The sequence below is a fragment of the Microchirus variegatus genome, assembly GCF_963457635.1.
Source record: "Microchirus variegatus genome assembly, chromosome: 12".
Lineage (NCBI taxonomy): Eukaryota > Metazoa > Chordata > Actinopteri > Pleuronectiformes > Soleidae > Microchirus > Microchirus variegatus.
The window spans coordinates 25,546,647-25,561,671 of NC_139813.1; the positions used below are offsets into that span (position 1 = coordinate 25,546,647).

General features: G+C 40.8%; 1 protein-coding gene across 1 annotated transcript in view; it reads left to right on the forward strand.

The window, feature by feature from the left end:
• The window catches only part of afdna (afadin, adherens junction formation factor a), a 103,293-nt gene that overhangs the window by 27,869 nt on the left and 60,399 nt on the right, over positions 1 to 15,025 (forward strand). The window contains exons 2-8 of the mRNA XM_083898932.1: positions 7,359 to 7,554; positions 7,652 to 7,767; positions 7,852 to 8,003; positions 8,226 to 8,386; positions 10,603 to 10,760; positions 12,497 to 12,581; positions 12,915 to 13,067. Of these exons, the coding sequence (XP_083755058.1) occupies positions 7,359 to 7,554; positions 7,652 to 7,767; positions 7,852 to 8,003; positions 8,226 to 8,386; positions 10,603 to 10,760; positions 12,497 to 12,581; positions 12,915 to 13,067 (1,021 nt within the window). The remainder of the gene's footprint in view (positions 1 to 7,358; positions 7,555 to 7,651; positions 7,768 to 7,851; positions 8,004 to 8,225; positions 8,387 to 10,602; positions 10,761 to 12,496; positions 12,582 to 12,914; positions 13,068 to 15,025) is intronic.

Sequence of the window (15,025 nt, forward strand, 5' to 3'; positions counted from 1 at the left end):
GTAGGTTAGCACGTTCGTTACGTTCACTACGCTAATTTGCATGTAGTGGCGTCCCAACACCACTACCCTCAACGAGGGGAATTTACGGTTGAGGGCACTCAAAACCAAGTGTAAACCAAGTGTGTATTAAGGTGGAGGTATTGGGACGGAGCCATAGAATATAATATTTGTACAGTTGATAAAAAGTCGTACCAGAACGTTCTATAGCCAGACTGGATCTTATCACAGGCGAAACAATCACACATTTTCTTTTATTTTCTTTTATTTTATGTTAGTTGTTGACAGTTGTGGGAAATGTCGGGTAATGAGCATTAGTAGATACTGTAGTTTTTCTGCTGGTGTCTGCAGTGCATCAGTCACCACCAGCTACACACACACACACACACACTCGCACTCTTTTTTTTCCCAGCAGGAATTTATCTGACAGATAAACCTTATCTGTGCTCGCTGTGTTGGCCTACTTTGTGTTTTTGTGTGTGTCTCTGTGTGTGTGTTTGTGTTCCGGTCTGACTTGTGTGGGACAGATTTGTTGACAAAAGTCCAGTTAATTGGGGCTGATTTGTCCACTTTGGGGACAACAGCTTTGACCTTATTTGGGCGGCGGAGGAAGTGGTCGACGTTGGGGTTTGATTCAGGTTTGGCTGATGATTTTGGACGACCTCCGTATCTGTGTCTGTGGAGACGCAGCAGTGTTGGTACAAACTGTCTCATTACAGCCGCTGGTACATTATCAGTACTGTACTTTATTGTACTGTAAGAAGTAGTTCTTTTTTATCTACTCCTGTGTTTAACTGCAAATTCCCACCGGTCAAAAAAACCTGTTTAACCTTCTTATGACCATCATAATGTTTAAGCCGCCCTGGATTTAATTTGATTTTATGGCTGTAGAATTGTCAAATATAACTTTCACTTTCCATATCTGGCAAAAGGCAAAAACTCTGCCTCGTCCTTGTGGATCGACCGTTTTAGCAGACACATGCCGCATCCGGATTTCAGCTAGCGCGACGGCAGAGACAGCGAGTGGAACAGTCCGTAAAAGGCAGAAAATTTCCAAAGTGTGTGACTGTTTCACGCTTCAACAAGACGCCAACATGGTGCAGTGTAACCACTGTAAGCCGATAGCATCCAGTTGCTAATGCTAACGTAAACGTTGATGTTAGCTGATTTAATGTAGCTATCTAATGTTTTTGTAATGGCGTATTCTACAGATTATTCCTAGTAAGTAATCAGATTTTAAAGAAAAATGAAGAATAATAATAATTTTGCGTCCTCGATAAATCGAAAAATTATTTATCGAATACTAAAAATAGGAATTCTGATTTTCACCAGTGGGAATGTGATTAATCTGAGGTTTTTATTGGTTTCTGCTTTGATTATTAATCGGTTTAAGGTTTTTTCCCCTATAATTAAAACAAATTCTCTGCTTTTTTGCTCCATTTGACAAAGGAATCTTTGTAGACATTTGAGAACATCATTATTTTATACTACATTTGACTGTAGTTTATTCTGTGAATTAGCCTCAGACTGTGGAGGGAAACTGACAGAAAGAGTCCAGCCGTCAAACAGCTGAGACTCTGCAGCATCAGCTTCACTGTGTGTGTGTGTGTGTGTGTTACAGGCTGTTGTGTCGGTGACATAAACGCTGCATTAGCATTCCCTGTCCGACCGTGTGCCGTTTTCTAAATAATCAAAGCTGTCGGGGATTATTATTATTATTATGAGAGTGAAAGCTGCTGAAGGGATCAGGTCGACAACAGTGTGCTCTTGTTTTGCCCACGTGTTTCACAGTTTGCACACATTTGAACGCTGGATTTAAAACAAAAAATGAGTCCTAATAATTCTCCTTTGTCTCCTTTCTTTAGTCCAGTTACTTTTGATTAAAAACGAGCTCTGTAATTTGTGATTTTAGCTTCTTAAATTAGTCATTTATTCACAGTAAAACATGAACTTTATATAAAACATTGCGGCCGAAAATGTGAATATTTTCTGGTTTCTTTTCCTCCTAAAGTCACTCAGAGCTGTAAATAATTATCCTTTCCATCATTGTTTACGGCCCTGTCATACAGAGATTCACATTTGTGACGATATTGCACTTAATTATAAAAAAACAAAACAATGGAATGATGCATACATCACTATATCCAGTGAATATTAAGAGCTGAAAGGAGCTGTGTTTGAGTCGTGTGCACTTGTGACGATCAGGTTCACGGTGATTTAATTTGTTTACGTTTGTTTGTGTGGTTTTTATAACGAGGAAATGCCGCGTCGCTGGTAATAAAGCGTCTCCGCCGCTAGTACCACAACAAGACGTTATTATGACAAGATGAAACTGAAACTCAAACAGTCATTAACATGATTCACCGTTACATCACTGTGTCATGACGCAATGTAGTTCAGAGGCAAAGTCGTGGCGGACTTTTGCCAATATCTGATTATATATATCTGTTATATCGGGAGTTTTTGGGCTGATAAACGATACATATGTTTTATATATATGTTTTACCCTGTGTCCAACTGCACCTAATTTCACAGGAAATGTCGATAAAATAAGTAAAAATGTTAACTGTAGAGGGCGCTAACATGGTAGAAAATGAGCTAGCAAGTCATTAGTTATTAGTGCTGGTGTCCGATAATGCATTTCAAAGTCGATATCGGCCAATACCCATATTGTGCTTCCCTGAAGTCAACAAATATGGGTTTTTCTATAGCTTATGTTGATCTTTTGTTGAATAAATGTTGATATTTCCCTCCTTTTATCTGATCAGATAAAACAGTTTAGTGATGATGATCATTATTTGCACTTTTTGACAAAAATAAACATCTATAAAATATTAAAAACATGAAATAAAACATCAAAATAACTAAAAATATGCAGGTTTTTGGATGAAAAATGGTGACTAATTAGGTTTTTGAGAACAAAAATGTCTAATTTGTAATAACTGGGTGCTTAATAACTAATAATTGGTGAATGTCAATTGTAAATATGAAAAAGAGAAGAGAAGTCGACCGATATGGGTTTTTGTATCACTAACTAAAATATTAAATACATGAATTAGGTTTTTGAGAACAAAAATGTGTAATTTGTAATAATATTCTTGAATAATTGAGTGAATGTGTGCGTGTGTGTGTGTGTGTGTAAGACTGGTCCGTTTGTGTCAACATGTGGGTGTGGGAATGACTGATAACATGGGAAGACGCCAGTCAGTCGGACTGTACCATGTGGTGCAGGTGAACGGGGGTTGGTGGGCGGGGTTTGGTGTCGTTGTTGCTGGACTTGAACTTTAATCCGTTTGCACTCGTCCGTGACTGCGCTCGCACACCGGCGTTAATTATCCACCGTCCTGGCTCCGGAGTGAGTGAGGGAGTGAGTGAAGTGGACCTGGAGTCTCCACGGCAACAGTTACCAACGGTTACACAAGCCTGACAGCGCCGATGACCCACATTCCAGCCCCGTAAATCACAACACACACACACACACACACACACACACAGAGACATTCCCGGCTCCACCCTCTTCTATCGAAACTATGCTCAGCGTTTCCACTTTGCCTGGAACAGTCTGTCAAACATGGGACGAGGTACGAGAGGAAGGGGGGGGGGAGTTCCTGCCTCACACCTTTTTCTTTTGTTAACGGCTGTTTCTGTTTACACGTGTGATTCAGTCTTTTCACCGTGTTCTACTCTGGTATCACACTGTAATCATTTTTATGTTTCGTGTGTTCAGTTGTTCCTTTAACCCTTTAATCAATATGCAAGAATGTAAGGGCCACATGTAAACAAAATAAGTGTTTTGGAGGAAAGGGAAATGAATACAATGGCATGAATTCTGAGGTTAAAGTCAGAATTCTAAGGAGAAATTCTGAGATTAAGGTGAATTCTGAAATGAAAGTGAATTCTGAAGAAAAAAAAGTTCTGCGTTCTGAGAAGTTGCTATTCTAAGGGGAAAAAGTCAGAATTCTCAGATTGAAGTCAGAATTCAAGATTTAAGCCAGACTTCAGAGGAAAAAAGTCAGAGTTCTGAGGTTAAAATCAGAATTCAAGATTAAAATAATCAGCGTTCCGAGGAAAGAATATCAGTGTTCTTGAGGTTAAAGTTTGAATTCTGGGAGGAAAAAAGTCAGAATTCAAGATTTAAGCCAGACTTCAGAAGAAAAAAGTCAGAGTTCTGGGATTAAAATCAGAATTCAAGATTAAAATCAGAATTCAAGATTAAAATCAGAGTTCTGAGGAAAGAAAGTCAGTGTTCTTGAGATTAAAGTTTGAATTCTGGGAGGAAAAAAGTCGGAATTCTGAGATTAAAGTCAGAATTCAAGATTAGAGTCAGTTCTAAGGAAAGAAAGTTAGAGTTCTGAGATTAGAGTTGGAATTCTTGGAGATTAAAAGTCAGAATTCTGAGATTAAAGTCAGAATTCAAGATTAGAGTCAGTTCTAAGGAAAGAAAGTCAGAGTTCTGAGATTAGAGTTGGAATTCTGGGAGTTTAAAAATCAAAATTCTGAGATTAAAGTCAGAAAAAATTTAAAAAAAAGGAAAAATTACTGTTTTTTTTATATGTGGTAGCAATTATCTTCCGTAAATCAGCAACTGATTTGATAATTTTTATATTTTTTAGTTTAAAAACAAACAAAGGTTCTGTGGTGTGAGTATTTTCAGTTCCCTCACCTCCTCTCGTCACTTATGACCTCATTCAATGAGTTTATTCACCATTGATTGATCTGTCAGGTGTTTTTTGGATTAATCCTTGAGTTGTTTGCTTCCAAACCTTTCAAATATTTGATCCAAACCTAATAATAATGACAATACAGTCAAATGTTTTGTCCCAGAGCCAAATGTGATTGACTTCACTTCACTATTCTTTATAGTTTTATGAGATAAATTGTTCCCCATGTGATATTTTCTGTAAAGGAGAAGTTTATTGTGAAAAGACCTCGACTGTGTGTTGACAGAAAAAAACAATGGAGCAAATGGAGAACAAAGTAGTTTTGTCCAAGGCTAATTAACGTTATTGATCTGTGTGTTTGGGTTTAGCTCTAAGTGTCGGTTTGACGTTTGTCCACAATATAGTTGGTTGATTAATGCGCTTATCGGTTAATAATCGACGTTATGGCTGCAGCTGGACGTGTGTGTGTGACACAGAGGCCGTCGGAGGACGTTCTGAGTGTAGGAATAATCGAGTTAAGTCCGGTTTAAACCTTGGACTCGGGTCACCTCGCTCTGAGCCGGTCAGCCTCGGCTGTAGGTCGCACACGCTCGATCGATCCGTCACTTTTACGACGCGTCTGCGCTCCTTTAATGCCGCCAAGGTCGCTGTGAAATCTAAAGTTCAATATGTCATAATATGACAGTGCGGGTTTTTCCCGCCTTTGATTGTCTGTAAACGTTATGTTTTATGACTGGTTTTTTTTATGATTCAATGTGCTCTTCGGGCTGTGAAAGCCGCAGACGTTGTGTGTTCATGTTGAATAAGGCGATCCTGTTCTACTGCAAACTCCACGGGGAGTGAAATGTCAGCTGCACATTTATACTGTACATACAGCGGCCTCTCACTTGTGTGTGTGTGTGTAATGTGAGGTAAACTTGAGGTAAAAACTCTCAAACACGTGCTAAGGCTTTTCTTAATGAGTTAGTCGGTGGAAAGATGACGTGTCATTTTGGTTCTAATTAGAGGGGAAAATAAGAATTTCCAACCCGAACAGAAGCTGCATTTAAACCCGAGTAAATCTAAGCAATTAACTTAGTGTTTACCAGATTAACTCTGTAAACTACACAAATTACAGATGCTATAATGCTTTCCATTTGTAGTCCCCGAACTCAGAAACTCGGAGCATCCTCGCCTATCCAACTTCTGTAGTATTTATTACACGTCGTACACTAAATGACGTGTTGCTACGTTGTTTGGGAAAAATACCACGTTTCCGATTCCGATTTCTCAACTAAAACGCGTTAACCCAGTTGTCACGGGACGTCCACCTCCGATGTTTTCTGCTTTTTTTTTAAAGCTTCTTTAATGTGAATATTTCCTTGTTTCTTTGCTCGATATGAGAAAGAAATCATTAAAACTGAATCATTCCGGTTTGTGGGCGAAAACAAGACATTTGAGAACATTATTTATCAACGTCTTTTGACATTTTATGGACAAAACGTAAAAAAGTGGGCAGAGTGGGGAGCAGTGCAGGGGGGCGTGGCCTGGTAGTGAAATCCGACACCTACTTGTAGCTTATGTGCGAGTTTCCCGACAATCTTTTTTTTGCCGTTTTCCATTATTCCGATAAATAAGAAGTGCTGAAAAAGTTAATCCATGAATCGGTTATTAATCGACAAATCGTACTTCTTAACTTTTAAGCGCAGACGATGTGTTGCTACGTTGTTTGTTAGCGCAAAATACCACGTTACCTTTGTATCCATGGTTATCCCCCGATTTCTCAACTAAAACGCGTAAACTCGGTTGTCACGGGACGTCCACTTACGACTTCCACAGTAGAACTGCGGTGATTATTCCATAATTAATCAACTATTTAAATGGTCGTTTAATTGGTTTGAGTGTTTTCTTTTAAATAACGTTTTCTGCCTTTTTTTTTTTTTAGCTTCTTTAATGAGAATATTTCCTGGTTTCGTCGCACGGTATAAGAAAGAAATCATTAAAACTGAATAATTCTGGTTTGTGGACAAAAACAAGAACATTATTTATCACTGTCTTCTGACATTTTACGGACAAAACAAGCGGGGAGAGTGGGGAGCAGTGCAGGGGCGTGGCCTGGTAGTGAAATCGGACACCTACTCATAGCTTATGTGTGAGGTTTTCGAAGATTCAAGCAATGGATGCACAATATTGGACTTTTTTGCCGTTTTCCATTACGCCGATAAATCGGGAGTGCTTTTCCAATTCTTATTTCCAGATTTGACAAACGCCGATCAACGTTTTTTAACGTTTTCTGACATTTTATGGACCAAACAATTAATCGAGAAAGTAATCGGCAGATTCATCGATTACAAAAATAATCGTTAGTTGCAGCTGTGAAGATTTGCACCTGGATCGGTAAAGAACATGAACTAAATACACACATATATATATATATATACACAGGTTGACACCTGAATAAAAGTTTAGTTACACCTTGAGAACAGTGTAAGTGAAGCTGCAGCGTCCAGACGTGGTTGTGTGTAGGTTGACAGTGGAGGTCGGTGAATGACGACACCACCTTTCGTTTTCCCGTCATGTCGGCTCGACCTGCTGTTGCTCGCCACTTCCTGGCTCTGAGCCAGCGGTGATTCTGTTGTCCTGTGACGGTCAAAGCTGCGGGAACTCGACTGTACGATTCATGTCCGCTGCACATTTACTCATTGTTTTTTCCTTCTCCAGGACTTGGAGTTCCACGGCGTGATGAGGTTCTACTTCCAGGACCGCGTCGCCGGCAACTTTGCCACCAAGTGCATCCGAGTGTCCAGCACGGCGACGACACAGGACGTCATCGAGACGCTAGCGGAGAAGTTCAGGCCCGACATGAGGATGCTCTCCTCGCCCAAATACTCCCTGTACGAAGTTCACGTCAGTGGCGGTGAGTTCCTCCGCAGTTCCTCGGATTAATCTCGGGATAATAATAATAATAATAATAATAAGACTTTGACATTTGTGTTTGTGTGTTTGTGTGTTAGAAGAGCGTCAGCTGGACCTGGACGAGAAGCCTCTGGTCGTTCAGCTCAACTGGAACAAGGACGACAGAGAAGGACGCTTCGTACTCAAGAACGAGAACGACATCCTGGTTAGCAAGGTTAGCCGCTCTGCCCGGTTAGCGGCGTTTAACTTGAGTCTCCAGACGCACCCCCGTTCACCGCTCTCTCTCTCTTTCTCCCAGAAGAGCCAGAGTAACGGACCCGAGAAGGAGGGCGTGATCCAGAACTTCAAGAGGACGCTGTCCAAGAAGGAGAAGAAGAAGGAGAAGAAGAGGGAGAAGGAGTTTGCGCGGATCCCCGACGGAGACGAGCAGACGCTCAGCCGAGAGGACGGGTAACTCACACACTCACACACACACTCGCACACACTCACACACAGTTATCAATCTCTCTCGGTCCTTGGAGACGTCTTACGCCAAGAAAAGCACAGACGTCTCCAGAAGAGGAAGGAGTAGTGATTTAAACTTTGACCTTCCTCTTCCTCCATCTGTCCTCTCTCTCTCTCTCTCTCTCCTCGCTCATTCATCTCACTCATTTTTTATTATTCCTCCTCCAGGGAGAACAGCCGTCTGGCAGCGGAGGTCTACAAGGACATGCCGGAGACCAGCTTCACCAGGACCATCTCCAACCCAGAGGTGGTGATGAAGAGGCGGCGTCAGCAGAAGCTGGAGAAACGCATGCAGGAGTTCATGAGCAGCGACGGGAGGCCCGACTCAGGTCATTTTACCAACTCTTTACTGTCCGAGCTAACGCTGACGCCGTTAACCGCCGTTGGCGCGCATTAACTTCGACGCCGCTAACCGCCATTAACGTGCGCTGACGTGGATGCAGTTAACTGCCATTAACATGCGCTGACGCCGCTAACTGCCTTTAAACGTGCGATAACGTCGATGCAGCTAACCGCCGTTAACGTGTGTTAACATTGACGCCGTTAACTGCCGTTAGCCCGCGTTAACGTTGGCGCCGCTAACCGCCGTTCACGGGCATTTCGGTCAACTGCGCTAACCGCCGTTAACGTCTGCTAACATTGACGCAGTTAACCGCCGCTAACGCGCACTGGCATTGAAGCCGTTGGCCTGCGCTAACGTTGCTACCATTAACCGCCGTTAGCGTGCGTTATCGTTGACGCCGTTAGCGTGCGTTAACGTTGACTTCGTTAACCCCCCGTTAGCTTGCGTTACTGTTGGCTGTTACAGTTAACCGCCATTAACGTGCGTTGACACCGCTGACTTCCATTAACGCGTGTTACCCTGACGCAGTTAACCGCCGTTGGCACACAATAACGTTGACACCGCTCACGGGTGTTTACGTTGATGCCGCTAACGACGTTAACGTGCGCTAACATTGACGCAGCTAACCGACATTACCGTGCACTGACGTTGACGCCGTTGGCGTGCGTTAAACGTTGACTCCGTTAACCACCGTTAGCTTGCGTTACTGTTGGCGCCGTTAACCGCTGTTAACTTGCAAAGCAGACTGGAGTAGATCCAATCCTTTGCACACCTATAGATTGAAACCGAAGTCATTACAAATCAAATCGTTATGAATCGAATCATAGCCCCAAAAATCGGAAATCAAATTTAATCGAATCGTGAGATCGTAAAAAGATTCCCACCCCTAGAAGATTTGTCAGAACATCGCTCGGGGGGAAAATCGACCACGATTTGAAAAAATCACAGTCAAAGATGCGAATAACTCGCAACTTTGCGTAAGAAACGACTTTGGAATCATGTTTTTATATCAGCTGCTTCACTGAAGACGGTGTGTGGTCAGTTATCGACTCGAACAAAGTCGTACGACTCAAAACAAGCAGCCGCGGTTCAGTTTGAGACTCTGGACGTTTCCTGATCGTCCTGCCAAACAAGACGGATGGACCAAAAACAGCTTTAACCACTGTCCACACACACACACACACACACACACACACACACACACACACACACACACACTGTGGTCAGACAGTGACGTCCTCCCCACGTCTATTTTAAAGATCGCTCTTTATGTCACGGCTCTGTAAAGGCCTCTCCTGTGGCTTTAAGTAAGGCCATCATTTGTCGTGGACGCGTCACGGTCACACCGAGCCTCTGCAGGAAAATGTGCTTCATTACAGCTTTATGAGCAATAACTCCACTCTCTCTGTTTTCATTCACTCGTTTTATAGACTTGTAAAAAGGAAGATGGCGTTCAGTTAGGGCTGATATTGAGATTTTTGGATATCGTCATATCGTGATAGTGTTTGCGATGACTTCAAAGGCTGTGGGGTTGAGTAAATACACCAAATATATGACTAAATAAAATAAGCATATGGATGGAATCAACAAAGTTCTATTTAAAAATCAAAGTAATGTAATAACATGTTTCATTTTAAGCCTTTTTGTTTGTGTAAAAGCTGTATTTTAACATATTTATAGTCGATTTCATTGTTTCTAACACAAATATCCTTAATTTAACAACAAGAAGTGAGCGAAAAGATCTGCAAACTTCTACAAAAATTACAACTTTAAAGGGCCTAAAACGTCACTTTTGCTGTTGATAAACTTTTTCCTTGATGCAAACAATGTTAATTTGATGATTTTCACGTTGTGTATCTCGTCGTCCAGAGGATTTTATGTGATATTAAGGTGGTCAAATGTTTTCAAATCGGTAATTTATGGATTTGTGCTTCTGTGGAAGTGTTTTCTTAAGTATTAACCTTGACGAGAGCAAATTTGTGCATAATTTAGAGACTAATTTACATCCAAAAATGTATTTTATGTATCTATTTCATGCAAAAGATATATATACATAAATGTTTACTAAAACAGTTGGGAAAATTCTACTAATTTTGTTTGGGGATCCAAGAAAAACATCTCCCGTGACCCATTTGAGGGTCTCCACCCGGTGTTTGTGAACCACTGCTCTGTTAAACGCCTCTTTATGTTGTCGTCCCGCAGGAGGAACTCTGAGGATCTACGCCGACAGCCTGAAGCCCAACATCCCGTACAAGACCATCCTGCTGTCGACGAGGGACACGGCCGGCTTTGCCGTGGTGGAGGCGCTGGAGAAGTACGGCCTGGAGAAGGAGAACCCGCGAGAGTACTGCATCGCCCGGGTAAACCATCACCGGCAGGAGCTGCTCCTTCACCTCCTTCTATCCATCTTCTTTACTCACTTTTCTCTGTTTTACTATGACATCACGCCGTCTGAGAGGCTTCCTTTAATCCCATCTTCTTCTTCTTCTTCATCGTTTAATATATATATTTAAAAATTCCATCTCTTCCTCCACCGCTCTGCGCCTTCGTCACCTCCCAGTCGTCCACTAAACACGACCTCTATCCTCCATCTCATCAATAAACACCTCCATCATCCTTCAGGGAGGACACACAAGGTCACACACACACCGTTAAACACGCACTCTTACACACACACACACACTTGACCAGACTGGTGGATTGACACGATGTTACTTTGGCTCATATAAAAAAAATATCTTCTGCTAGGAATGCACTTCAACTGGTTTCAGATGGAGCTGCAGCAGCAGCAGATGCTCCATGTCTGAGTCTGTGTCTGTGCGTCTGTGTGTGTTCTTGTAATTGCGGCACACTGAGGACCAGCGAGGGTTTTTGACCAACAAAGCGAGGTCATTTTCACCAAGTGAGGACATTTTTGGCCCGGTCCTTACTATGTTATCATTGAAATCACCTCCTTAGGTTGTAAACATGCTATACTTAACAGAGGTCCTCAATTTGGTACCAAAACCCGTTTTTCCAGCCCTGGTGGATTCACACACTTTTTGCTCTGGAGCTCCACCTGTAGACTTTTTATGGTACTGCACCCAGTAGTTCTTTATCGATGTCATTCATGAAGTAGATATTTGTTATTGTGTTGATTTATAAAGTGGAAAGGCTGGTCCTCACTTTGTCAGCACTTTTACCCGGTCCTCAGTATGCAGCAAGTACAAGAATCTGTGTGTGTGTTTGTGTGTGTTTATTATTGTGAACTTGTCTGCCCTCACAGTCTCTATCAACCGTATCTATTCTCTCTCATGGACTCATGCTGTGCTCACTCATATGGAATAACACTGCTGCCTACACACACGCACACACACACACTTGTTTTTATATCTCAGCGAGGACACGCCATAGACACAATACATTCCTTAACCCAACCCTTGAGCACGACCACAAACCATCTTAACTCTCTAACCCTAAAACTTAAGTCCTGTAAAGCCTTCAATGTGTCCTCATGAAGACATACATACAAGTATGTACGCATGCACACACACGTTTGCGCTCCATTCACAGTGAGGACACCCTAAAACCAGGTAAAAAGCCCCTTTAAAACCAGTGAAGACCACCCAGAATGTCCTCACTCCCTATGGTTTATATGTTTTTTTTTTTGGTCCTCACAAAGCTACAAATACAAGAACACACACTTTTACAGCATTCTTGTTGAGGACACTCATAGACGTGATGTAATGGCTCTTTACACAAACCTTAACCATCATCACCCTAAAATATCTCATCCAAATACTTAAAATAACCCTGAAACCATGTTTTTAAAATGCATTCAAGGTTTCTCAAAACTCCTCTAGTTTATTTTAAGTTATTTTGGTTCTAGTACAAGCACATGCAGGTTTGTTTATATGTCCTTTTAAAGACCATAACCATGTACCTTCAACTTTAACCGCAGTTCAAACCTTCCAGTTCCTCAGAAATGAGGTTCCTGCCTCTTTAGGACCAGTTTTTGGTCTCCATGAGGACTACTGGTCCTGACGAGGTCCATTCTTGGACAGCGTTCCTCAGATGTCTGACCCGGTTGTCTTTGTGTCTCCTCTTCACTCTGCAGCAGGACGATAAGTCGGGGAAGGAGGCGATTCTGGACGACGCCGAGTGTCCACTGCAGATCTTCAGGGACTGGCCTGCAGACAGAGGTAACACACACACACACACACACACACACACACTGTACATGTGTGTGTCTTATTGTCAGCTGTATCTCTTACTTTTTGGTCTCTACTGCCCCCTCCTGCTGCTTTACAGTCATTTCAGCTCTTCACTTTCTCTTTTTTGGCTTGAAAGTTGATGTCAAACTGTCAAATCGGCTAATTAAGCTAATTTAGTGCTTCTTTTACTGATATGATATATATATATATGTTATATACCCACCCACATCTTCTCTGTGTCTGCAACTCCTCAGGAATGACTGGTTCAGGTGATAAAAGTGACATTTAAAATGTAATTTTTTCCCGTTTCTGTCCGGTCAGGAGCGCTGGTGTTCCAGCTGAAGAAGAGACCTCCAGACTACCAGAGCAGGAAGGGACGAAAGGGGGAAGAGAAAGGTCTGATGAGGGGGAGGGAGGGCAGCAGCAGCTCACTGCCCCCCGAGAAACTGCCTTACCTGGTGGAGCTGAGTCCAGGTACACAACACACACACACACACACCAGCATTTCCACTTTATAAATCAACACAATTACAAATTACTTCATGAATGACATCTACAAAGAACTACTGGTCGCAGTACCATAAAATGTCTGCAGGTGGAGCCCCAGAGCAAAATGGGCTGGAAAACTTTTTCTGTTTTTTTTTTCTTATTATTATAATTTTTGGTCCAAAATTTTACAAAACCGTCATACAATACTATGTCGACCAAAATGAAAACAAAATTTTGTTAAAAATGTAAAAATGACCTCACTTCGTTGGTTAAAAACCCTCACTGGTCCTCAGTAAGCTGCAAGTATAAGAACACACACACGCACGCCCACACACACACAAACACGGCTCCTGTAGAGGAAGTTTAAATAGTTAAATTAGCAGCAGTAAGAAACAGCAGGTGTAGTTACAGGGAGTGACCAGCAGGTGTTGACTCCTGTCTGAAGTGAGTGAATCACATGATCGTTCACAGCTGTTTCTGTGGTTTATTTACTTTTAGTTTATAAAAAGTCACAGCAGTGTTGGATTATATTCTGAAATAAAATACACACCTTTATTTCATTCATTTTTGGGATTGTTTTTTATTGCCCAGTTATATTTATAGATTAAAATGATTGTTACATGTCATATTAAATATTAATATTTATCACAGATAAATGAATAAAAGAACATGAAGGAGAAGATTAGGTTGTTTTTCCAGTTAGAATTTACTTAATTACGGGAAGTAGATGCAGTTTTTCATAAAATAAAGGTCTTAATGCAATTTTATATGCAGGAAGTCGTTGGATATTAATATATATTAATCTAAAGAAAAGGTTGTTTTAATTGTGGGTTATTTCATTCATGATATGAGGACATATTTAAAAATAGACAATGATAAAGGGATTTTAACTCAACTTTTTAACTTATATAACAACACAACAGAGCTTTTATTTTGACTTCTGTGTTAAATTACATGAATAATCCTTCCTGTAGTCTTTCTTTAATCTTGCGCTCAAACAAACCTACAGACGTACACATGCACAAATATAACCTCCTTAGCAGAGGTAAAAAAATGGGTGTTATTACTAATTAAATGTAAATAAATAAAGGAGAACATTAACAGGTAAGTTGTAATAAATATCTCAGTATATATACTGTATACATGAAGCTTGAGCCCTGACCTGCTGAGTCCCTGCTTTAATCCAATAACAGCTCATAATCTCCTTGCTCCTGATGATTCCTTTTATTTGTTTTCCTTAATAATCTGGCTGTCGCCCCCTGCTGTTCATTAACTGTCATTAACCTCTCACTCACACAAGTGGGAACAATTAGGACTAACACTGTGACGGGAAATAACATGATGAAATATTAATGTGGTGGCTTTTTATGAGTGGACAGAGTGAGTGTTTGTTTGACTCAGATTATTGTTTATATATATGTACTTACTCATATACTAATGCTAATTAATAGACAATATAGTTTTTCATTCATTGTCATCATGAATTTTGGGTTTATTTTGTCATTGATTGACATGTTAAAGTTTTAGCTGTCAGATCATTAGAAGACAATTATATTTCAGATTATTAGGGTTTGATTCCCACTATTTGCAGTTAAACAAACCCTATTCATTTAACATAATTAAAGACACGTGAGTCTACTTTTTTAGGGTGTTTTTGTCATTAATTGACATTTTAAAGCTTTCGCTGACAAAATATTAGACGACAATTATCTTTAAATGTCAAATTATTCCTTTTATTTCAGATTGCCACTATTACTTGGTGTAAAAAGACATGATAGAAGACTATAATTCATCATTTGTTTTCTTTTAATTAGCCGACAGCATTAACCAGTATATTTTTACCATATGACTTGAACATAGTTTTACTTTATACAGAAATTATAGTGTTTTTTAGTTGTTGAATTTATTATCATGAATAAAGTGGGTTTTCCTACTTTCTTTTG